The sequence below is a fragment of the Paroedura picta genome, chromosome 3 (assembly GCF_049243985.1).
Source record: "Paroedura picta isolate Pp20150507F chromosome 3, Ppicta_v3.0, whole genome shotgun sequence".
Taxonomy (NCBI): Eukaryota; Metazoa; Chordata; class Lepidosauria; order Squamata; family Gekkonidae; genus Paroedura; species Paroedura picta.
Genome location: NC_135371.1, coordinates 10,227,675 through 10,251,038, shown reverse-complemented (window position 1 = coordinate 10,251,038; position 23,364 = coordinate 10,227,675). Strand labels below are relative to the sequence as shown.

The window sequence follows — 23,364 nt, the reverse complement described above, 5'->3', positions numbered from 1 at the left end:
CTGGCTTTGGATCCCATCAAGGTGCTGGGTTAGCAGGCTCCAGGTGAGAAACAAATAGAAATACTGTGTGGCGGTAATCAGTAAACCATATATTTTTAGAAACGGCAGGTTTAGAAATGCTACCTGATTGGCCCTCCCCCGTAGCTGAGCCCCTATTGGGAGCAAACCCTCAGCCAGGAAGGGGGGCAGCTCTCCGCCCCCAACTTCCTGCCACTCTCAGAACACGCTGGATGAAAACGGAGCCAACCACAGTGAGTAGCTCAGGTGCAGAAGCGGGGAGGGAGAGAAGCAGAGATGTCCAGAGTGAGTTGCCCTGGTGTAGGGGTGTGGTGGAGAGAATTAGAGCTGCCCCAGTGAGTTGCCCTGGTATAGAAGTCGGGCGTGGGAAGCCCCTCCCAAGCAGCCCTTTTCTCCAGGGGAACTGACCTTTAAAGACTGATGAAGAGCTGTCCTTCTGGGGGATGCCCAAGCCCCCCCTGGAGGCTGGCATCCCTGGACCTCTATGGGGCACGCCAGAGAGTCCTCCCTCCTAAGCAGCCCTTTTCTCCAGGGGGACTGATCTCTGTTGTCTGGAGATGAGCTGTCATAGTAAAATCCCCCCTCCAAAACAGCCATTTCCTCCTTGGAAGCGGAACTCCATAGTCTGTAGATGACTTCCAACTCCAGGAGGCCTCCAGGCCGCACCTGGAGATTGATGACCCCTGGGTGAGGAATGTTCCTTCAGTTTTGGAGGTGGGGCCTCAAGAGTCTGGATGGGGGGAGTGAAGGAGTAAAGGCCTATGGGACCCAGCATGGCTTCTGCTCTCCCTCCCTCTTAGTGGTCTTCTTCAGAACTGGTGCCTGGAGATCAGTTGTTATTCCTGAAGATCTCCAAGCCCCCACCTAGAGGTTGGCAATCCAGCTGGCTGCTAATCGAGGAGGAATGGGGGATCAAACTGGGCTCCTGAGATTAGAGTCTCGTACTGCTTAATCTCGTACTGCTTATGAGCCTCTTGTGGCGCAGAGTGGTAAGGCAGCCGTCTGAAAGCTTTGCCCATGAGGCTGGGAGTTCAATCCCAGCAGCCGGCTCAAGGTTGACTCAGCCTTCCATCCTTCCGAGGTCGGTAAAATGAGTATCCAGCTTGCTGGGGGGTAAACGGTAATGACTGGGGAAGGCACTGGCAAACCACCCCGTATTGAGTCTGCCATGAAAACGCTAGAGGGCGTCACCCCAAGGGTCAGACATGACTCGGTGCTTGCACAGGGGATACCTTTACCTTTACCTTTACTGCTTAATCACCTCCATCATGCTGGATCTCAATATCCAGCGGGGAATGGGGTTGGAGGGAGGAGAGTCGGTATCCAGGAAAGGCACGGAGCCAGCACATGTGCTAGTGCACATTGTATTCCCGGGTACAATGGGCTTTTCACCTAGTCGGGGGAGTCAACAAAGTAGGGAGCGAGTTGTCTGCATTCAATTGGAGCTGATTTGCCCTCATTGGCAGAGTACAGCTTGAACCGATTGGTCCTCATTGGCAGAGTGCAATTTGAATTGATTGGCCCTCATTAGCAGAGTTTTTTTTTAAATCTCTATTAGTGTCACATCCATAAGGAGAGATAATCAGGTAGGGAGTGAGTTGTCAACTTCAGCCTAGGGAATGAATTGTCTGCATGCAATTTGAACTGATCTGCCTTCATTAGCAAAGTGAAATTTGAATGGATTGGCCCTCATTGGCAGAGTGCTCTCTCTCTATTGGTAGCACACCCCCAAGGAGGGCCAGGTAGGGAGCGAATTGTCACCTGCAACACAGGTATGCAGTATGTTAAATAGTTAGCTTTGTTGTTTTTCTTATTGCTTGGACCTGATGAAGACTGTAATTGATAGAGGATTACTTTTAGTTTTTTTAATAAATCCTTAATTACTTGTACCAAGTTTTGTGTGTAAGCCTTCCTGGAGGAACTCATGGATAAAAACCCTGATTCATGCCAGCTAAGTTTCGTTTTCTCACAAGCCTTTTGGTCTCTCACCAGCTTGGCCAAGCCAAGGCCATAAAACAATAAATCTGTCCGCTAGTTTCTAGCCTCCCTTCCATTTCCCAGCAGGAGTGGTTCTGTTGCTGATGTATCCATCTTACTATAAGTGTCCTTGTGGAGACAACTCAAGTCTCAACAATGTGCCAACTGCCTAGATAAGATTCCGGGCCATCTGGTTGCCTGGGAATCAGCTCACCTTTGCTGCCCTCTTGCTCTCCCGCCAAAACGCCTATGCACCCCCTCCCTTATGTGATGGGCTCTATATCTGACCTGGGTTTCCCATTGCTCTTTGTTATTATCAAGATCTTTCCTTAGGAAGATCTTGGCTTGCTTTAGCGTTCTGTGGACTCTGTCTAATAAAGCTCTCTTTGGATTTACAACTGCCTGTTGGATCTTGGATGTGCCTTTATCACGGACTCTGCAGGCTAGGCTCAGCCTGATTCCTGACAGGGGAGTTGTTCAGGTGCTCTTCCAGTGGGAGCCAGGAACAACCACTGGGTAGGAATGGCAACTGACCCTGATAGATAGGGAGGTTACTTGATGCTGTTCCTCATTGTTACTCTGCTGATAGCAAGACTGAATAGATACCAGGCATTTCCAGAAATCATGCTTAGAACATTCAAAGTATAAGAAAGTTTAATAAGTTAATAAAAAGAATACACATGATATGTTCAACCATTCAAACTGAGCAAGGGTACAAAGAAAAGGTCAAAAAGATGTATTCCCTTTCCCTGCACTTTGTACTTATGATAAATCATGTTTAGATAACACAAGTTAGGACTACTTGAAGTCTAAGTAGATGGAAATTCAGCATTACCTTTGTGCTTTAGTTATGTACATCTCCCCATTGCCCTTTGCTATGTGGGCAAGATGTGGTGTCTCTAGATGTTAACTTAGTCCTCTCTCCGCAACAGACACCCTGTGAGGTGGGTGAGACTGATTTTACTGCCTGGTCAGAACAGCTTTATCATCTCCATACTAATAACTCATTATTGTAACTTTGGATGTAAACTCTGCTTCTGACACTGTTGCGTGCCCCAGATGCTCCCTGCATCCCAGCTGCACTGCAACCACTTACAGGTCAGCCCAGTGTTTGTTCAAAGAGCTGTGCTACAATGTCTTTTCAGGCCTGATTCCTGGGTTGCAGGTGGGGACACAGATAGAATACATCGGCACAGAAGCAAGGTGGGAAGGAGTAGGATTGCTTGTTCCTGGGACTGATGATAAGCCTCTATGAGTGAACTAAGGATCTGTAGTGCTTCTCCTCGTATCCCAATAGCAATAATTGTGACTCACTGGCAATAAAGGAGAACCTTATTCTAATATTTGTTGAGTCCTGGCTCATCCACAAACTGCAATTTTTGCAACTTCCCCTTTCCTTGAGAAGACCTGACAGCCTTTTTGTCTTGGTCAGGGGACAGGATCTGAATTGGCAATGTAGTCATTTTCTACTGAATACCTAGATTAGGGCCTATACATCAGTGGTCCCCAACCTGCGGGCCGCGGCCCGGTGCCGGGCTGCTAAGGCCATGGCGCCGGGCCACGGCTCCCTCTCCCCAGCCCCCCCGCAGTAAAAAACTTCCCAGGCCGCAAGCTTGCGGCCCGGGAAGCTTCTTACTGCGGGAGGGCGGGGAGAGGGAATCAGGGCCGCGCCGCGCACTGCACATGCACGGCCGCGCCGCACACACGCCATGTGCAGCCGAAATCACGCATGCACGGCACTTTTGCGCATGCGCGAAAGTGCCACGCATGTGCGATTTCGGCTGCGCATGGCACATGCGCAATGTGCGGGCACAGCCCGCGCATGCGCGATGCGTGGGCGAGGCAGTTGCCCTGCCGGTCCCCAGCCTCAGAAAGGTTGGGGACAACTGCTCTACATGGTGGCAAACAACCCCTCATTGATTGGAATCCTGCTGCCAACAATAAAATATCATTTTTTAAAATGTAAAAAAAAAAAAACAGCTAGCTGGGGAAGGGCGAAAAGCAGGTATGAAATAATGCCCCCTCCCAAAAAAACCCCGTAAGTCCAGTGAAATTGAGGGAATATTCTGGTCCACAAAAACCCTCCTATACCACAATGTTCACTTAGGGGTAAGTCAACTTAAGCATAACGTTTGTCAAATGTATTCATTTTACTTCTTCCCCCTGCACAGTCGTTAAATCTAACAGCATGCCGAACTGAGGAAACTGAGGTCCGAATTGATTTCAGAGACCCCAATTGATTTCTGCTACAGTTCCTCTCTTTAATACTTAGGGGAAGGGTTGTGATGCAGTGGTAGAACAATTGCTTGGCATGCCAAAGGTCCCAGGTTCAATCCCTGGCATCTCCAGTTAAAAGGAACAGATGGTAAATGATGAGAAAGGCGTGTAGAGCTGCTGACAGTCTGAGTAGACAATACTCATTTTGATGGGGCAAAGATCTGATTCAATCTAAGGCAACTACATGGATGTGTACTTTGGCAACATCTAGCAGCCTCCTGTTCTGCCTGCGAAAAGGAAAGCAGGCAGCCCTTGTCACTCCTTTTTCAGTGCTGAGCACTCCGTGACTGAATGAAGGCAGTTAAAGATTTCACTAAAGGGTTGAAAGATTTCACCAAATAAGTGAATGCTGTCATCAGGGATTCGAGTGCAGAAAACAAATCACCGACACGGCCGAACGCTGCACCGATTCCGCACAAGACGATCCAGATCCATCTCCCAATTTTCTCCCACCAACTTGCCACGTTGATGCTATGCAAGGGCTTGTTTCTGCTGTTGTCGTACAAAACAGTGGCCACATTCTTCCCTTTACCAGAGACAAAGGTCAGAATAACATCGCAGCAAATGATTTTCATTGTCATGTTTGACTGCAGGCTCGGGAGCTCTTGGATTAATTTAATCCTGGCGAGAGAAAAGCAAGTTTCGGTTTCTTGATTTAGAGCTTCCAGGAGCTTCAGTTCATTCTGTACTCTCTGAAGGTTCTCCGGGTTAAGAGGCTCCTCAGGCAACCCTTCCCGCCATCTGAGGTAAATGTCCTGTGTGGGCACTAGCTCCTTCAGTCTGGAATGGCCATTCGAATCCCGAATGGTTATTTTGCATTCATTTGTCCAATAGGCGAGCACCAATGTCTTTCCATGACACTCAGCTTGAACCGCTGTGCCATCCTTTAAATTGTGGGGTGTTTTGAGTAATTGCTTCAGGAGCCCAAAAAAGCAGTGCTTCTGATCCTCTGTCAATAGATTGCTCATAGCTGCGTTTTGCGGTAAGTTTTACAAGAGAGGACACTTCTACGACAGGCCTTCAAGGTTGTATACGATTCCTCCAGGTATGAATTCCAGTAGAACTTACTTCCTGAATTTGGGGGGGGGAGTGGGGAGAAGGTTAGAAAGAGGTCACGGCAATGATTCATCTTGTTCAAATGACTAGTTGTTTTAGCACTTGAAGGTTAATATTCTGGCAGATGTATGTGAAGTGGGAACATTGAGCAGCTATGGGGTTTAAATCTGGGGTTGCTGGTAGGGATGCCAGCCTTCAGGTGGGAGCTGGGAGGGGGGGGTCCCCTGGAATTGCAGCTCATCTCCAGAATACAAAGATCAGTTCCCCTGGAGAAAATGGATGCTTTGAAGAATAAGAAGAGTTGGTTCTTATATGCCACTTTTCTCTACCCAAAGGAGTCTCAAAGCGGCTTACAATCACCTTCCATTTCTTCTCCCCACAACAGACACCCTGTGAGGGAGGTGAGGCTGAGGGAGCCCTGATATTACTGAAGAAGAAGAGTTGGTTGTTATATGCCAGTTTTCTGTACTCGAAAGAGGCTCAAAGCGGCTTACAGTCGCCTTCCATTTCTTCTCCCCACAACAGACACCCTGTGAGGGAGGTGAGGCTGAGGGAGCCCTGATATTACTGAAGAAGAAGGGTTGGATCTTATATGCCGCTTTTCTCTACCCGAAGGAGTCTCAAAGTGGTTTACAGTTGCCTTCCCTTTCCTCTCCACACAACAGACACCCTGTGAGGGAGGTGAGGCTTAGAGAGCCTTGATATTACTAAAGAAGAAGTGTTGGTTCTTATATGCCGCATTTCTCTACCCGAAAGAGTCTCAAAGCGGCTTACAAAGCCCACCATGACTGTGTGGCAGCACAATACACATTTGTTAAATGGAATATTTACTTATTGATTGACTTCTAGACCGCCACTCTCGACAATAGCCGTTTCATGGCGGTTTATAGTATAAAACCAATACAATTACAATATAAAACCCATCTCATTAGTCCAAGGGGGAAAGCATCCTCACAGTCTCTGACAGAGAGGTCGGCAGCCCTAGAAACCGCTTTACTTGGTCACCTCTACCTGTTATTCCTCCCAGACTCACTGGTCACGTGGGGTACCCAATAAGAAAACAAGAGTTGTGCACTAAAAGCACTACAATAGGGCATCTGCACCTTTAAGGAGGGCATTTGGATTCTTTGTACAAGGACAGCCAGTTTGGCGTAGTGGTTAGGAGTGTGGACTTCTAATCTGGCATGCCAGGTTCGATTCTGCACTCCCCTATATGAAGCCAAGCTGGGTGACCTTGGGCTTGCCACAGTGCTGGGTGCCGCTTTGTAAGCCGCTTCGAGAAAAGCAGCGTATAAGAACCAACTCTTTTTCTTCTTCTTCTTTACAGCTCATGTCCAGCAGAGATCACCTTCCCTGGAGAAGAATGGCCGCTTTGGAGCTTGGACTCCATAGCATTTTGCTCCACCGAGGCCCCTTCTCACCCCAAATCCCACAAAGTGCCCAGCTATTTCCCAACCCGAAGCTGGCAACCCTACCCTGGAATTGCAGCTCATATCCAGGCTGAAGACTGATTGTCTTCAGCCTGGATATGAGCTGTAATTCCAGGGAAGGGTTGCCAGCTTCGGGTTGGGAAATAGCTGGGCTGCATGAAAAAATGGCTACATGGGGGGTGAGGGGTGACTCCATAGCATGATTTTTCCACTGAGGTCCCTCCCGGCCCCAAATCCCGCCTCCACTTCCCACGGTCTTTCCCAACCAGGACTGGCAACCCTCCGCAGTCGCAGCCTCCAGAACCATTTCCAAATTTCCCCTTGTGCAGAATTATTTCAAGGGGCAGCCTCACTGAACTCCAGCCTAGGAACAGGGAGGCTGACCTCAGCTAGAGAGCCCGGGCAGCCCCAGATGGGATGCTCAGCAGGGGGTAGGGGGTAGGGGGTAGGGGGTGGGCAGGCCCCATGGCTCTGACCGCCTCTGGCCTTGGAAACCCCCTGGAGTCGCCCGCGGCTGCTCTTGGAGAGCGGCTGGGGGGGGGGGGGAAGCGGTGCCTTTCAAGTGGAATCCCCCACCTTTCCCGCTCCCTCACCTGAGAAGGCTCTGCATGCATACCTGAGCGAATCGCGCGCTCCCTTCTGTGCAGGCCGGGGAAGATGTCACTCTGCGGCGAGGCAGAGGCAGAGGCAGAGGGAAGGGGCGGCGGCAGGAACTCCGCTTCCAAGTTTCATTTTCAGCTGTCCCGCGTCTCCCGCCGGGGCCCTCCTCCCTGCCCAACTCCAAGGCGGTGTTTGTGATCATGACTGTGACTCTGGGCAAGCCTCAGCACGCGCTCCCCCGGCAGAAAGCAGATTTCTTCAGGCGGGAGGGCGGCGCGACCGGTGGGCGCTGGGGAGGACGGGGCCGGCGATCGAACGCACGATAACGCCGCAAAAAAACAATAGCAGGAAACAGAGCGGCGTTTTCGGAAGGGCGGCCTTCTATATAGTGCTGTTAAGTCTTTCCCCGAGCAAAGGGGTCCCAGGACAACAGAGAAAGGGCGGGGATAGCCTTTCACAGACTTCTCTGTGTGTGTGATAACAAAAGAGCTGGACACAGAAAAGTAGCACTTCAGACATCAGATTAGGGCGTTATTTATGTTGCAGTAGCCCCTTCCCGATCCAAACTGGTTTGGTTGCCATCTCCAGCTTGGGGAGTTCCTGAAAGTTTAAGGCAGGGGTAGTCAAACTGCGGCCCTCCAGATGTCCATGGACTACAATTCCCAGGAGCCCCCTGCCAGCGAATGCTGGCAGGGGGCTCCTGGGAATTGTAGTCCATGGACATCTGGAGGGCCGCAGTTTGACTACCCCTGGTTTAAGGTGACCAGATGTTAACATTGGTAAAGCGGGACACCATTGACCAGGAGGTGGGAGGGGGGGGTTCTTGATTAAAATTTGGTCTGTATGGAGCAACAATTTTTTTTTCACAGAACGCAAAAACAGGATTATAATATATATCTTTTTAAATTTCAACATAAGTACAATTGGCCAGGTGCCCCCAGATGTCCCTCCAAAAGTGGGACAATCTGGTCGCCTTAGGATGGGAGGTAGTGAATTAGGGGAAGGGGCTCAGTAGCAAGCTGCTGAGAGAGAGATCATTTACGTTCTCTATATCTGCTCTTCTCAGAGGACTGGAGGCCGGTCAGTACACGCCACAAAATGAGGGATTCAATGACCAATGCGTGGGGTTTTAGAAGGAAGTGGCTCCCTTCAAGAGCTGCTGCTTTCTCCAAGGAATCTCTGTTCTCTAGACATAAGTTGAGATTTCCAGACCCCAGCTGGAGATTGGTAGCCTTAATAACATCTTAGGACACTGAGTTGTAAGGAAGCTACAGCAACCAAATTAAAAGACCATTATTGGAACACTAGAAATAAAGCCCATTTCATATCTAAATAAAATGGGTGCTAGGGCCCCGTCCCCGGGGAAGCCTTCGCAGGGCGAAGGCTTCCCTGGGGGGGGACGGCCGGAGATCCGCCCCCCCCCACCCTGGAGCATGGCCGGGGCTTCTCCAGGCCGCAGGACCCCCCACCCCCGAGCATGTGCCTTTAAGAAGTCAAATCCCTGGAATGTTTCCCTCCCTCTCCTGAAAAGGCCCTGCCAACCACAGGTCTGCTTATATACATACCTGCGCAAATTGCCTCTTCCTTCTGTAAACGCTGGGGGAAATGTAAAGGCTGGGGAAAAAGTTTTTGGCAAGACAGAGCAGAAAAGGCAGAACTCCACTTTCATTTTCAGTATCTCCCATATCTTGCCTGTGCAGCTGTTGCTGTTTTTTGGTTCCATAATTCAAAGGGGGTGTGGTATATGTGTGCAGTTGCGATTGTGACAGTTTTCTTGACTTGCCTAAGAGAACCTTTCTGTAAGAGCTATTTCCAGTTGGTTCTTTTGAAGATGGTGTAAAAGCCAGGGTGGAAGAGCCCAGAATGTCAGTTTAATACATGATCATTGATCCCTGTTAGCTAAAGATCCATTGTAATAGCAGGGGATCTCTAGATCTCTTCTAGTAGTTGGCAAACCTATAGGGAGGTAGAAAATGCTCCAACACACATTGGAAGACTTCTACCAACACACACACACACACACAGACACAGAGAGAAACTCAGCTTCAGAAAACAGATCCGTTCCCTAAAGAAAATGGATGCTTTAAGGTGTCCTGTCATTACACCCTGTTGAGGATCTTCGTTTCCCTAAACATTGCATTTCCCCAGATTCACTTCCTGATCTCCAGGAATTTTCCAACTCCCCCTCGGGTAACAACTGTAAAGTGAGTCCCTAGCCCTTGAGGGCCCACTTAAAGGCATAAACACATATATACCTCACAGGAGGGAGGATGAAATACAATGTGGCTGGGAGAAGGAGCAGGGGAGAGCGCTGGAAGAGGGGCATACTGTGTTTACTATGTGGGGTGGAGCCTGGGAAAGGCAGAGTCTGGGGAGGAGAAGGCGCTCAGCAGGAACAGGATCCCACCCAGCCCACCTCCTGCAGCTTTTGTTTTCTTCAGGAAGTTAAGTACAGTTGGTCCTGGTCAGCACTGGGATGGAAGATCACCAAGGAAAGCCCAGGATTTCCACTAACCGGATGCAGGCAATGGCAAGCCACATTGGAACACCCCTCACTAGGAAAATGCAGCTACAGTAGGAACAGTCAGACTGTTACCCTCCTCCTGCCCCAAAATTCCTTACTACCTCCCTGGATCCTTCCCGGCTTCCCCCAGAGGATGTGCCACCCATTCTGGGAAACCCTACTATAGTGGCAAACCTGACAACCCTAGTACTGTAAGCCAGGGATAGTCAACCTGTGGTCCTCCAGATGTTCATGGACTACAATTCCCATGAGCCACTGCCAGTATTTGCTGGCAGGGGCTCATGGGAATTGTAGTCCATGAACATCTGGAGGACCACAGCTTGACTACCCCTGCTGTAAGCAACATGGGAATCTTTTTCACTGTGATAGGTTTCTAAATTTTTACAAAGATAAATGCATAATTTAGAAAAAAAACTTGTGTTTTCACAAACAAAAGTATCATAACATTTCAAGAAAGGGCGAGTCCTCACAGAAGTTGTTTCTAATAGTAGCTCAAAATATGTGCCCATGGTATGAAATTTTTGTAATTTTGCTTGTTATTGTTAAAAATCAATACAATTATGAAGGGTCTGGGAAAATAACAGGAAATATTTTTGTGAAAATAGTCTCCGAGAGCAGAGATTTTTAGAGAGATTGCCTTAGCCAATGTAGCCCTTGAGAAGACCCCACCCCATTCTCCCTCTCTCTGTTTAAGTTAGAAGCTGATGTCAACATGAGCCCAGGGAACTGGAAGCTTTCATTTATAAGATAATTAGATAAAACAAAACAGGAGATGTCAGAATGAACAGTAGGTAGATTAGTGATATTATATTTTATGGTAGAAGGGTTAGGACAAGATCAAGGTGTAAACACACACAAAAACTTTATTGGCATAAGGCAGATTAGCAAGATAAACAAAGAGACAAGATTGATAATGTCATAGGTGATAACAAAATAATACATTTGAATGTTTGTGCCATGAGGAGATAGATGATGTAAACACAATGGATGGTTATCAAAGTGAGTCCAATTATTTCTAAGCATTTATCTATCTAAAAAACAAAGATTGCAAACTATTACTTATCTTCTTGCCACTGATATTAGGGCAGAACAGCTAGTTGTGAAAAAGGTATACAAATCTAAGATTTGAAAAAAAAAGAGAGAGAAAAATACGTGAATTTGTACCTGAAGCTCTATAACTGCAATAAGAGATAGTTGGAGTCAAAAACAATTACAAGGTTGAAATGAATGCCCAGCAGATACAGATAGCGGTAGCGTATAGAAACCATGCAAAAACTGAAAATCAGATTTAACCATTCAGCTATAACAAGATTAGGGCAAACAACATCTGGGAAAGGCTTGGGACGGAGATGTATTTTGCTGAGAAAAACAACTCACTCAAGTGACACAAGGCATGCCTATTGTTTTGTACTCGAGAGCCCAACTAGATGTGATGGTTTCATGCCAAATTCAGGGCCGCCACTGCCATTTTTAAAACCTAAAATGAACAATTAAAAAATGTCACAAGAGCCCAATCCTGATAGGAACAGCAGGACAGCGAGATGAGATGCTCATGTCTTCTTCACCACCCCCTTCTTTGTAGTGCCTTTACCGGTAGCAAAACAGCTGCAGAGGTGTCAGGCCAAGCAGCCCCAATCCTTCCCCCAAGTATTAATCTGTAATGTTGGATTGGTTCCATAACTGGTTCCCACTGGTTCCCTTATTGCCTTCAAGGACACCATCTTGCTGGAGCTCATTGGCTATGTGGGAAACCTGATATCTCTGGAGGGCGGGGCTAATTTTGGAGGGATGAGGAAGATTCCAGCAAAGAAGGGTCCTAATTGGTCCAAGACATGTGCAGGGGGGCAAGAGCACCCGGCCCTGCTGTGCTGCAGACCTCACTAAATTACCTGCTTTAGGCTTTTAAATGGCAGATGAGGCCTGGTGTTCAACTTGTTGTGACTACTGCTTCAGGGCCTTCCCAGCTGCAAGCCTGACAAAGTAATCCCCTTGAGCTGAAGAAGAAGACATTAATAACTCTTTTATGGGATGACAAGACACTCCTTGCAGTGTTATATAGGATAAGGGGTTATTGCATTGTGCAGGGGGTAGGACTATAGGACCCTGGAGGTCCCTTCCAACTCTATGATTCTATGAATAGTCAGTTGTGACTAAAATTATTCTCAGAGATGGGGGAGGGAGGGGGCTGACAAACGCCTTCCTTGCTTGCCATCTAGGGTTGCCAGCTCTGGTTTGGGATATACCTGGAGATTTTGAAGCTGGTGCCATGAATGGACAGGATTTGGAGTGAGGATGGACCTCAGTGGAATAATAATGCTACGGAGTCCATCCCCCCAAAGCAGCCATTTTCTCCCGTGGAACTGATCTGTTATCTGGAGATGGGCCAAAATTTCAGGGGATCCCCAGGTCCTACCTGGGGACTGGCACCCTATTGCCACCACGCCATCCTTGCCCCAGCTGCTTCGTTGTTTGGTCTCCAGACCAGTGCTGCAAGCTGTGCAGTCCCCACAGGGTCTCCTGAAGTGGCATAATATTCCTTCCCTCCCTTAGTGAGAATTCTGGAAACCTTATTGGGTGTGTATGGTCAGGTCAGGGTCATTTTAGAATGGCTTGGGGGAAGTGAGGAGCTGAAAAGCAATTTTCACCAGCTGCCTGAGTTGGCTACTGGAATACTGATGTTGATTCTGACAGACATATCTAGAGCTGTCTGGAATTCTAACACGGGAGGATTGGACAGCCAATACTCAGGTATTGAGTAAAATACTGGGATGAGTAAAAAGTTTATAGAATAGGGCACAACTACCTTTCATCTTTCTTGCCTCTATTAACAATCAAAGTGGTGGATGCAGCCGTGAAATCAGACGGCGAATAACACTGGGCCGGAACACAATGTTAGGCATGAACTGAATACGGAAGAGTCAGGATATCAGCCTGAATACAAAGTGCCGGCCAGTCAGCGCCGTTGTCTTCCCCATAACCACCTATGGATGTGAAAGCTGGACCCTGAAGAAGGAAGACAGGAGGAGAATAGATGCTTTCGAACTACGGTGTTGGAGACGAATGCTGTGAATACCATGGACAGCCAAAGTGACCAACAAGAGAGGAGCAAACCAACCATGTCATTAGAAGGGGAGATATTATGGGTAAGGCTCGCTTGCTTTGGACACATCATGCAATCAAACTCACTAGAAAAATCATTAATGCTCGGCATGGTCAGCGGCAAAAGGAAATGTGGTCGCCAAAGGATCCGCTGGCTCGACACGATCAAAGCGGATACTGGGATGACCATGAACCAACTAAAAGAAGCAGTCAGAAACAGGGGCACATGGCGGAGACTTTCCTACAGAATCGCTGAGGGTCGGACACGACTGAATGGATAACAACAACAACAACCTTTAATAGTGGACATTCCACTGTCCCCATTCTTCAGGACAGACAAATATCATTCTAGCTATTCCTCAAAGATTGATGTCTCTGTTTTATCTATGGGGCAGATTCTGTTAACATCTTTTTAACTATTGCTAGTTGTTAATGTAGCAATATTCTTTAGGTTTTGGCCTACTCCAGCAAAAATTCTGGAGAGTTCGTTCAGTCATTTTGTCTCTAGTGGACACTCAGATAAATACACAATCATAATGGAGCCTCTTCAGGAGACTGTGGCCAAACTGTGGCGTTCTGGAGGTCCCTGGACTACACTTCCCATGAGCCCCAACTTACAGACAGACAAGGATTGGCGCTTTTTAAAAAAAAACTGAAAAAATGGATATTTTCTGTTGTAGGCTTGTTTTCAGAGTTACTGAAAAAAATGATTTCTTCTCTTGATCAAGACTGACAACAGGAAAGATGCTTACTGTACCTCCTGACCAGTTGGGAAAATGATGACCAAATTGAACAGATACGGCTCCAAAAGGTCCCTAACCCTTTCCTAAAGGAAGACCCAACTGGACGGTTCCCAAAGGTCCTAACCCCTTTCCTAAAGGATGACCAAACTGAACAGGCACGGTTCCAAAACTTCCTAACTCTTCCCCTAATAGATGACCCAATTGAACAGACATGGCTCCATAGGTTCCTAACCAGTCTCCTAAAGGATAACCAAACTGAACAGACACGGCTCCGTAAGTTCCTAACCCGTTTCCTGCTGCTTCTCCGTTTTGTATTGTAGACAGGTCTGCTTTCATTACACAAGTTGCTGGCTACATTCTCATCTTCCCCAGGGTCAAAAGTCATGCCACCCCCTTTACCCTCCTCTGAATAGTCCTGGTCTCTTTGTCGTAGACTTTCCATCCAGCGAGTCAGCAAACCTTGTTGCTCACAAAGAGTATCAATGGAATCTTCTGAAATGGTTGGAGATGCTGATCCTGGATTGCGGATAGTTTCCTTTTCTGATTCATTTGGATCTTGCCCCCCTGGCTGCATTTCTGAGGCTGGCGGAGTGCGAAGAGCAGACATTTCATTTTGGCCACTGGTTAGAGAATCTGAAATGAAAGCGGTGGCGTTTTTAGAATCCAGTTTGTGCCGTAACGCTGCTGGGAGCATGAAAATATGACACTACTGAATTCGGGTATAGTACCTTGAATCCAGTAGTGGCCGCTGGTTGCCAGAACCTTTCCAAAGGCTGAGACAAGAGTCTCCTTCACCAGACAGAATCAATGATATTTTTAACTGGGAATACCAGGGATTAGAGTTGCATATGCAAGGCATATTGGCAAACACACAGAGGTAATGCTGTCCAGGAAGCATATATTAAATCTACTTCTCCAAGATGGAGTTGGCATTTTTGGAGCAGATTAAGAACTGGGGGGTGCTTATGGACCCTGCGTTCTTCTTTGAAAAACAGGTCGACCTGGTATCTAGGAGTACCTTCCTATAAACTGTATGGCCCATTATGCACGGAGTAGAAAGTCCACATTCGGGGTGGAATGGCGGCGGATAAAATAACTAATTATGCACGCTGCAGGAGGCAACCAGGTGCAGAGTCAGCGTATGCTGCTGAAAAAGCCGCATTAGCGAGATGCAGAAGAAAGTGGAGCTTCCAGGGACAAAGGCGCAACCAGAAGCGGCTCCGGAGTAGCCGCGTGAATAATGGGATACTCTGGGTTTTGCTGCCATTGCGTTCCATCCCGTGCGTAAGCGGTTTGCTTTGCTTCTTTCTCCTCCACGTTCTCCATGCCGCCATTTCAGCGGCCGTGCATAATAGGCCTATCTGATTCACCAACACTCATACTCTAGACTCAGCCATTCTGGTTACATTAACCCACACTCAGATAATCTCATGGTTGGATTACAGCATTGGTTCCCAAACGCTTTTGGGCTGCTGGCCTGTTGGCTCCCAGGCCACATCCCTCGTGCCCCCCTCCCCAACACACGCATACAAACACACACTTATTGCCTGGTGTTAGGTCTACTCCAAATTCAAAGCACACTATATTGCCAACACTTCTTTTTCTTTTTTTGGTTGTTGTGCAGTGGCCATATTTTAGTCTGGAAATATTATTATTATTGTTATTGTTATTGTTATTGTTATTGTTATTGTTATTGTTATTGTTATTGTTATTGTTATTGTTATTGTTATTGTTATTGTTATTGTTATTGTTATTAGTTAGATTTATTTCCCGCCACTGCCCGTAGGCTCATGGCAGGTCACAGTAGTCTTGTCCCCATTAAAATACCCATTAAAAGACTTTAAAACAATCCCAACATGGCGGAAGCTCTCATTATTCCCACCCCTGCTATCAGAGCGGCAGGGGGGATGGGGAGGATATCTAACTTACTAGGTCCAGGGGGGGATGCTGGCTCTCATTCGCTGACCCCGGCCTCAACCAAAAACCTGGCGAAAGAGCTCTGTCTTGCAGGCCCTGCGGAAAGCTGGTAAATCCCGCAGGGCCCGCAGCTCACCCGGGAGCTCGTTCCACTAGGTAGGAGCCAAGACCGAAAAGGCCCTGGCCCTGGTCGAGGCCAGGTGCGCTTCTCTAGGGCCAGGAACGACCAGGAGATTCTCCCCCGCCGAGCATAGAGCCCTGCGGGAGACATAGGGCGACAGGTGGTCCCATAGGGCGACAGGCGGTCCCTTAAATACTATATAAGTTCTTTGTAAAAGTCATTTGTAAAAGTCACGTTGGGCCCTCATTGGAGGGAGGAGGGAGGCAAGCAATGGAGAATCCCCTGGCCAAGCGCAAGCAAGAGAAGGTTTTTTCAGCCTCCCAAAGATGGAGACTTGTGGGGAAGGGTTGCCAACTCTGGGTTAAGAAATTCTTGGAGATCTGGGATGGAGCCTGCGAAGGACAGAATCTGAGGAGAAAAGGAGCTCAGCAGGAATTCAGCCCACCTTCTGAAGCTGTCATTTTCTTCAGGAAGCCAAGCAGGGTTGGCCTGGGTGAGCAATGGGATGGGAGACCACCAAGGAAGTTCAGGGTCACTACTATCCAGAGACAGGCAATGGCAAGCCACCTTGAACATCTCTTGCTTGCACTCTTCCTCAGACTAAAAGAACAACCATCATAACCCTTTGCCGCTCTCTCTGATGCCACCTCTGCAGGGCCAGGGCCACCTCTGATGCCTCCATCTCAGGGCTCACTGGCCCCCAATTCTCCAGTGCTGCCCCTGCCTGCTGGGCCACCCAGCGTTCGGTGGTCGCCCTGGCCTGGTGGAGGTGACACCAAATGTGGCAACAAAGGGTTATGATGGTTGTTTATTTCAGTGGTCCCCAACCTTTTTATCACCGGGGACCGATCAATGCTTGACAATTTTACTGAGGCTGGGGGGGGTAGTCTTTTGCCGAGGGACGTCACTACCTCCACCTGAGCCCCTGCTCCACTTGTTTTCCCACCGGCGCCCCTGACTTCCCGCCGCCCACTGGGGGGCGCTGCCAGCAGCAGCTGCGCAGTGCCATGCTGAGGGGGAGCCCCAGCCATGGTGGCTGCTGGAGAGCACCAAAGGTGAGCAGGGCAGCTCCTGAGGCAGCAGCTGGGGAGGAGGATGAGGAGGAGCTGTGGCCCGGTACCGACTGACCCATGGATTGGTACCGGTCTGCGGCCTGGGGGTTGGAGACCACTGGTTTATTTAGTCTGAGGAAGAGTGCATGCGCTCTTCAAAAGCTCACGCCTTGAATAAATCTTTGTTGGTCTTAAAGGTGCTATTGGACTCTATTTTTGTTCTTCAAGTGGAATCTCTACACAGTTTCTGTTCATTAGTTTTACTATAGATGAGTCTTAGTATATTTTTCCTGTGCAGATGTTTACCTGTCTTACTTATCTCCAAGATACCTTGGTCTCTCTGTCTTAAACACTCCATCCTGTGAGTGAGCAAGTCTTGTTCCTCACAAGGATCCACAGAACAATCACTGGAATCTTCTGAGCTTTTTGGAGAGGTTGATCTTGGGCTGTCAATGAGGTCCTCTTCTGGTTGGTTTACACCCCGGTCTCCTGATTGTATTTTTGAGCCTGGTTGTGTTTGAGCAGCAAATTCTTCATTGAGCTCATCCTCCAGGAAATCTTCATCACTAGAAACTCCAGAATCATCAAAGGAATAGTAATTGACATCATCTGAGCTTGTTGGGGACTTTGGCCTTCGACTGCTGATAATTTGGTCTTCTGATTGGTTTGCATCCTGTTCTCCAAGTTGTATTTCTGAAGTCAGCGGAGTTTGAACTGCTGACACTTTCTGATGTAAAAGATTTTGGGTTTCTTCAGTGAGCTCTGAGCTTTTATCTTTTCCAGATGAGTTTGCTGGAATTGCTGATTTTGAACAATGTTTCTGGTCCTTTTTAGAAGGGTCTTCAGGGCTATTTGTTTTCTTAGGTGTATGGCCAAAAACATAGTTCTTGGTCATTTCCAACAAAGCCAACCAAAACCTAGAAAATAAAGAATACTTGTGTCATCCACAATTATCATGCCCTTAGGTGTGTAAATACAAACATTGCTGAAATGTAATAAAAACCATTTCTGTGATTCTACTTTGGAGTGTCACAGCATAACAATATGATATGGTCCTGTATTGAATTAGGCCATTGATTCATCCAATCCTTTACTGGCTATTGGCTCACGGACCCTCTCCAAAACCTGCAACAAGGATCTTTATCAGATGTCACCGATATGTGGATGACACCCTGCTCTACCTCCTCATGGACAGACAGCCGGAGTCTTCCCCCCCCCCCCCCGAATACATTTGCCAGTTGTTTGGAAGCAGTGGCTGGATGGCTCAGGCAGAGTCATCTGAAACTCAACCACTCCAAGATGGAGGTCCTGTGGCTGGGTAGGGCAGGATCAGGAAGCGCGCCTCCCATGCCTGGACGGGGTGCAACTAACATCTGCACTGATTACCAGGAATTTGGGGGTGATCTTTGATGCCTCCTTTTCTGTGGAGACACAGGTCATGAAAGTAGCCCAGATCTGTGCCAAGTGTGTCTACTAGTGCCCTACCTGTCTTTAGAACACTTGGCCACAGTGATCCATATCCAGGGCTTTTTCAGCCTGGTGGAATGAGCTCCCAGAAGAGCTAAGGGCCCTGTTGGAGTTGTCAGCATTCCGCAGGGCCTGTAAGACGGAGCTCTTCCGCCAGGCATATGAGTAAGGCTGGGATGAGATCTCGGTGTTACCAAGGGGGGTTCCCTCAATTCTTGTTTTAGACTGGGACCCTTGTTCCCAGTGAGAGAGTTCATCTGACCCATGTGCTGAACGAGGGGTGGGAGATCAGAACTCTGATAGTATTGCCATCTGATTAATGTGTTAAGGGTTTTTTTTTAGGGGGTTACATTGTCTTTTATTGTTTTTATTGTAAACTGCTGTGAAACAGTATATAAATCTTAAGATAGATAGACAGACAGGCAGGCAGGCAGATAGATTTCACTTGACCAATAATACCTATTGAGGACTATTTCAGGTTGGGACCACAGGCCCTATCTCTGTCCTTGTTAATGTATGAAGAGGCTCCTCTCGCCCTCCTTTCCTTGGTTCAAGACTCACTTCAATAACCACAGAGGGTGAGTGAACAAGGATGTGCACTTGCACCTTCCATCTTTTACTGGTAGGCAGGGGAAAGGAAAGCACTGCAAGAACTAGGTGATAAACAGCTGCTCTGGTAGCTACTTCAGAAAGGGCATTTGGCAGGTTTTTGTGTGATTGTACCTCATAATTCAAGAGCCTCTTGTGGCGCAGAGTGGTAAGGCAGCAGACATGCAGTCTGAAAGCTCTGCCCATGAGGCTGGGAGTTCGATCCCAGCAGCTGGCTCAAGGTTGACTCAGCCTTCCGTCCTTCCGAGGTCAGTAAAATGAGTACCCAGCTTGCTGGGGGGTTAACGGTAATGACTAGGGATACCACCCCGTATTGAGTCTGCCATGAAAACGCTAGAAGGCGTCACCCCAAGGGTCAGACATGACCCGGTGCTTGCACAGGGGATACCTTTACCTTTACCTCATAATTCAGGTACAAGGATTACATATCTTTCCCGCACCCCACTCCTCCCAGTCCTTTCAAACACCAAGGGGGGTGGGGAGAAAGAGATTTACATGAACTAAATTGTGAATTTCCCCCAAATTGTCCAATATTCTCGGTAAAGAAATGTTTTTTTTTCCTTTGGAAGTTGAAATGAGCAAAACCACCACTTTGTTCCTCCAGTAGTATGTTAGAGGGAGAGACTACCCCTTTAGCCTGTCCGTGTTCTTCCAGAACAGAATTTCTCCCATCCTCATTTGTAACTTAGAGCAGTGGTCCCCAACCCCCGGTCCGGGGACCGGTACCGGTCCATAGATCAGTCGGTACCGGTCCGCAGCTCCTCTTTGTCCTCTTCCCCAGCTGCTGCCCTGGGGGCTGCCCTGCCACTCTGCTGCCGGCTCACCTTTGGTGCTCTCCAGTATCCGTCTTGGCTGGGGCTCCCCCTAAGCGTGGCATTGCGTAGCTGCTCCGGGCAACACCCTCCCCCCAGTGGGTGACAGGAAATCAGGGGTGCCAGCGGGAAAGCAAGTGGAGCAGGGGCTTAGGCGGCGGTGGTGTCCTCCGGGCCTCAATAAAATTGTCAAGTATTGACCGGTCCCCGGTGATAAAAAGGTTGGGGACCACTGACTTAGAGCATTACACTACAGTGCCTCTCAATATATTTATCTGCAAACGTACAAGCAGAGCCGATGTGGAGGCAAACAGGGACTCTTACAGCAGCCAAGACATTTACGGTCTCTACTGTCCAATTCCCAGACGGCAACATTTGTGTCCACACAAAGCATTTTCATTTCTAGCTCATTCTAGCTAGGAAAGTGTCATCTATCTGCTTCAGCGTAGGTCTCTTTTGCTTCCAGTCTATGAAAATAATATTGCCAGTTTATCACTGCATACCTTTGAGGGCTTTCTCTGTTCTTTGTAAAACACCCACATCGACACAGGCCTGATCACTTACCTGGCCATCTTTCTTCTTGATTCTTGTAAATTCTGGAGCTGAAAAAGGAAAAGCACTAGAAACCTTTCACTGAAAAGAAAAAAAAAGAAAGCAACGATTTGGCTCTTTCACTTTCTGCAGAGGAGAGGGGAAAACCCAGTATCTCATTGGAGGGTTTTTTCTTCACTGTTTGTTTCCTTTTCATGGCTGTTTTTGGTTACCAGTACTGCCTAGTGATGGCATTTCTCAGAAAGAGAGTGACTTCTGTGAGTCCAAGCACGTTTTCAAGCAGATGTATAAAGCCCAGAATAGATTCAGGTGGATAGCTGTGTTGGTCTGAAGTAGCAGAACAAAATTTGAGTCCCATGGCACTTTTAAGAGCAACCAAGTTTTAGTCATGATATAAGGTTTCCTGTGAGGAAGAGCTGCCTGCACACAAAAGCTCATACCTCGAATAAATTGCCATGGCAAAATACTTCATAGGAATCACATTCTATTAAGCCACAGCCATGCCAAGGGCCAAAAGAAATCGCAAGGAAAAACTACTAACTCTCAATGATTTCCACCCACCCCTCCACAAACACACATGAACTCACTTCAGGATGAGGCTTGGTAAACTGAGGCTAAACTGAAGTGAGGAACCCTGTCCTGTCTGTTGGTCAGAGGCATAACGTCTAGAAATGAGCAGGTGAAGCTTTTCATAGCTTTCAGGGAAGCAACATGACCAGGTAGAAGAAGAAGAAGAGTTGGTTCTTATATGCCGCTTTTCCCTACCCGAAGGAGGCTCAAAGCGGCTTACAGTCGCCTTCCCATTCCTCTCCCCACAACAGACACCCTGTGAGGTGGGTGAGGCTGAGAGAGCCCTGATATCACTGCTCGGTCAGAACAGTTTTATCAGTGCCGTGGCGAGCCCAAGGTCACCCAGCTGGCTGCATGTGGGGGAGCGCAGAATCGAACCTGGCATGCCAGATTAGAAGTCCGCACTCCTAACCACTACACCAAACTGGCTCTCAAGGTAAATTAAATCTCATTAAATTTCTATTAAAGGGACAGGATGTTTTCCTCCAGGCAGTTGGCAACTCTATTCTGATCCCTCTTCCATCCCCCAAAATGACCAACACACTTTGGTGACTTCAGTGAGAGAGTTGCTGGCTTCCCAAAACTCTCCTCCTGATCTCTCACGGATGTTAACATGCCCCAAGTCCCTCCATGCATCATTCACCTCATAACACGGTTACAATGATAGCAAGGGGGTACTGCCTTGAAGCGTTGGCCATCTAGTCAACAAGCAAATGGGTAAGTGGAAAGGCACGCAAAAGGGAAGAATCTTTTTCTCCTGTCTCCTGGCACTTTTTGGCATTCTTTTTTGGAAAGCTTCTGAGGCAGCAGGTACACTCTGGATAATGTATGCCTAGAGCAGCCCTTCTCAACCTTTTTACACTTGAGAAACCTCTGAAAGGTTCTTCTGGCTTCGAGAAACCCCAGAAGTAGTGGGATCGTGCAGAATATGGCTGGGAAGAACAGTTGTGTACACACCCACTCAGGGCTCCTCCCATTGCACCCTCTCCAGGCCCATCATTGGCCATTAGACGATGGGGTGGATGACTCAATATGACCATATATATCAGGGGTAGTCAAACTGCGGCCCTCCAGATGTCCATGGACTGCAATTCCCAGGAGCCCGTGCCAGCAGACGCTGGCAGGGGCTCCTGGGAATTGTAGTCCATGGACATCTGGAGGGCCGCAGTTTGACTACCCCTGATATATATGGTCATATCACCTGATAAATGGTTAACAAATTTTAAAAACATTAAAAATGAATTAACCTATCCATTCAGGAAACCCTTCCATGGCCATTCACAAAACCCTGGTTGAGATAGCCCGGCCTAGACCACCTGACAGGGTTCTGGCCTGCCAGAGTTTGTCCCATCTTGGCAATGGGGGAAAACGGCAACAAAGCAGCTATCAAAGCAGCACCTGTCAGTTCAGGGCTTAAGTGCTCAGAATTTACCTCATAGCTCTTCCAGTTTACTTTTCCTTGTAGTGTTGGATGGGGAAGCTCACACCAGCTTCAGTTGCAAATCTTTAATACTCTGGGTGTGGAGGAGGCGAGCAAGTTAGTATACATTTTAGTGGCCCACTCACTCTTGTATTTTGGGTCACCCTCATCTGCCTTTACTAAGCTTTGTACAAGTAGGGGGCCACAGCCCCTTTTATTTACAGCCATCTTGTTTCTAGGGAATATTGTCGGCCATGCTGTGGTTTGGTGTTCCTTTCGCCATTTTCTTGTTTGTCTTCTTTGATGTCACTTTTGAAACTCTAAATGTGTATTTAATCCAAGTTCTTCTAGTACATTTGGCACAATTCAGCTTCCATTTTATTTGTGTTCCGGGATTAGAAAGATTAAAGGGTGGAGGTTACTGCTAGAGGATGTCGTGATGGCCACCGAAATAAACAGCTTTAAAAGAGGATTAGATAGATCCATGGAGGAGAAGTCCATCTCCTAGCCACTGTGATGGAAGGGAACCACCACATTCAGATGCACTAGCCCTTTTGCAAATGGAGGAATGGAATCAAAGCAATCAAATGCTTGTTAAAGAGTAGATTGGAACTGGGGAAGAGAACGGGGCACCACATTTTGAATCCCAAGGCCCGGTGGCAATATCAGGGGAAGGCCTGGGGCTCTATGCCATTATCTGCTGTCCAAAGGAACTGGTTGACGGCTGTGTGAGACATGATGCTGGACCAGATAGACCACTGATCTGATTCAGTAGGACTCTTCTTGTGTTCTTATGCTGTGTTCATTCAGGGCCAGCCTACAGATTTCAGGCAGACTACATTAGGGCAAAGCATCTTAAACTGTGCGTCGTGACCCCATATGAGGTTGCTTAACTGAATGTGGGGGGGTCACAATTTAAAAAAAAAATTAATTTGTATACTGCCACTCCTCCAATGGTCTTGCAGTGGTTCACAGGAATAAAACATTAAATACAATAAAACCCTAGAAAATCCTCCCTTAAGACAAAGGTAGCAAGCAGTCAGATACTCTTCTAATTAATCCTAATCCCAAGTCCGCTTCCACTGGGAGTGGGTGCCAGATCTAGTAGACCTTGCAGAGA

General features: G+C 47.8%; 1 protein-coding gene and 1 long non-coding RNA gene across 3 annotated transcripts; both read right to left on the bottom strand.

The window, feature by feature from the left end:
- Positions 1 to 2,631: 2,631 nt before the first annotated feature.
- LOC143834443 (uncharacterized) lies at positions 2,632 to 9,048 on the bottom strand. The gene is made up of 3 exons (XR_013229775.1): positions 8,924 to 9,048; positions 7,375 to 7,958; positions 2,632 to 5,343 (listed from the first exon to the last, which is right to left on the bottom strand). It is a non-coding gene; the product is annotated as an uncharacterized LOC143834443 (long non-coding RNA).
- Positions 9,049 to 10,719: 1,671 nt separating this feature from the next.
- LOC143834352 (uncharacterized) lies at positions 10,720 to 21,834 on the bottom strand. Of its 2 annotated transcripts, none has more exons than XM_077331119.1 (3): positions 20,267 to 21,834; positions 17,121 to 17,731; positions 10,720 to 14,357 (listed from the first exon to the last, which is right to left on the bottom strand). In XM_077331119.1, the coding sequence occupies exons 1-3, from the start codon at positions 20,272 to 20,274 to the stop codon at positions 13,705 to 13,707; spliced, it is 1,272 nt and encodes a 423-aa protein (XP_077187234.1). In that variant the 5' UTR covers positions 20,275 to 21,834; the 3' UTR covers positions 10,720 to 13,704. The 2 variants fall into 2 exon arrangements, with proteins under 2 accessions (XP_077187234.1, XP_077187235.1); XM_077331120.1 differs by having other exon boundaries at positions 17,145 to 17,731.
- Positions 21,835 to 23,364: the final 1,530 nt, after the last annotated feature.

Bases quoted from the DNA above. Each gene is read 5' to 3' on its own strand.
- LOC143834352 (XM_077331119.1), bottom strand. The intron at 14,358-17,120 runs GTAAACATCTGC...CTTTCATTTCAG, and splicing joins CTTGGAGATAAGTAAGACAG to ATTCTCTAACCAGTGGCCAA.